The 636-nt window shown below is 48.4% G+C and overlaps 1 protein-coding gene across 1 annotated transcript in view; it reads right to left on the bottom strand.

Moving 5' to 3' along the window:
- The window catches only part of LOC107710505 (serine/threonine-protein kinase SIK3 homolog), a 44,271-nt gene that overhangs the window by 21,603 nt on the left and 22,032 nt on the right, over positions 1-636 (bottom strand). The window contains exon 11 of the mRNA XM_016515289.1: positions 226-376. Coding sequence (XP_016370775.1) covers positions 226-376 — 151 coding nt within the window. The remainder of the gene's footprint in view (positions 1-225; positions 377-636) is intronic.

Here is a 636-nt window from a genome sequence, read left to right as displayed (position 1 = left end):
GATCAGATCAGATCTCTGTGTGCAGCACTGGCTGCTGTCAGACAAAAATCTCATTGGATTATTACAATTAATGGCAAAATGAATGTTTGGAAATATAAACTGATATTTCCTACTGACACACTACAGCAAATGGACTTAAAACCATTTTTAGCTGCTGAAAATACTAGTGCTCTAATCATTTTGGCCACCACTGTCTGTCTGTGTGTGTGTGTGTGTGTGCTTTACCTTGTACTCCAGCTGCTGCGTGGGCTGCAGGTTCGGGGTCGGCATCAGATGCATCTGCGCCATGGTGGGAACCAGCGGCGGGAAGGGCGGCTGAGGGGCCACACGCGGAAACCCAGGGGCCAGTTTCTGAAGATCCTCCTGAATCTCAGCCCTGACGAACACACACAACATCAGTGCTGGAGAAAGGTGGGAGGGGTTAGAGTGAACTGGGAGTGGCTTGACTTGGGAGGGAGGGGTTTACAGTGAACTGGGAGGGGTTTACATTAGGTGGGAGGGGTTTATAGTGAATTTGATGGGACTTTAGTTAAGTAGGAGGGGTTTCGAGTGATTTAGAAGGGACTTACATTAGGAGTGGTTAAGAATGAACTGGAATGGACTTCAGTGAGGTGGGGGGGGGGGATTATAGTGAAT

Source organism: Sinocyclocheilus rhinocerous, unplaced genomic scaffold (genome assembly GCF_001515625.1).
Source record: "Sinocyclocheilus rhinocerous isolate Xijiao unplaced genomic scaffold, SAMN03320098_v1.1 scaffold867, whole genome shotgun sequence".
In the NCBI taxonomy this organism is placed as follows: Eukaryota; Metazoa; Chordata; class Actinopteri; order Cypriniformes; family Cyprinidae; genus Sinocyclocheilus; species Sinocyclocheilus rhinocerous.
The sequence above is the reverse complement of the archived record's forward strand: the minus strand, read 5'-3'. Positions and strand labels throughout refer to the sequence as shown.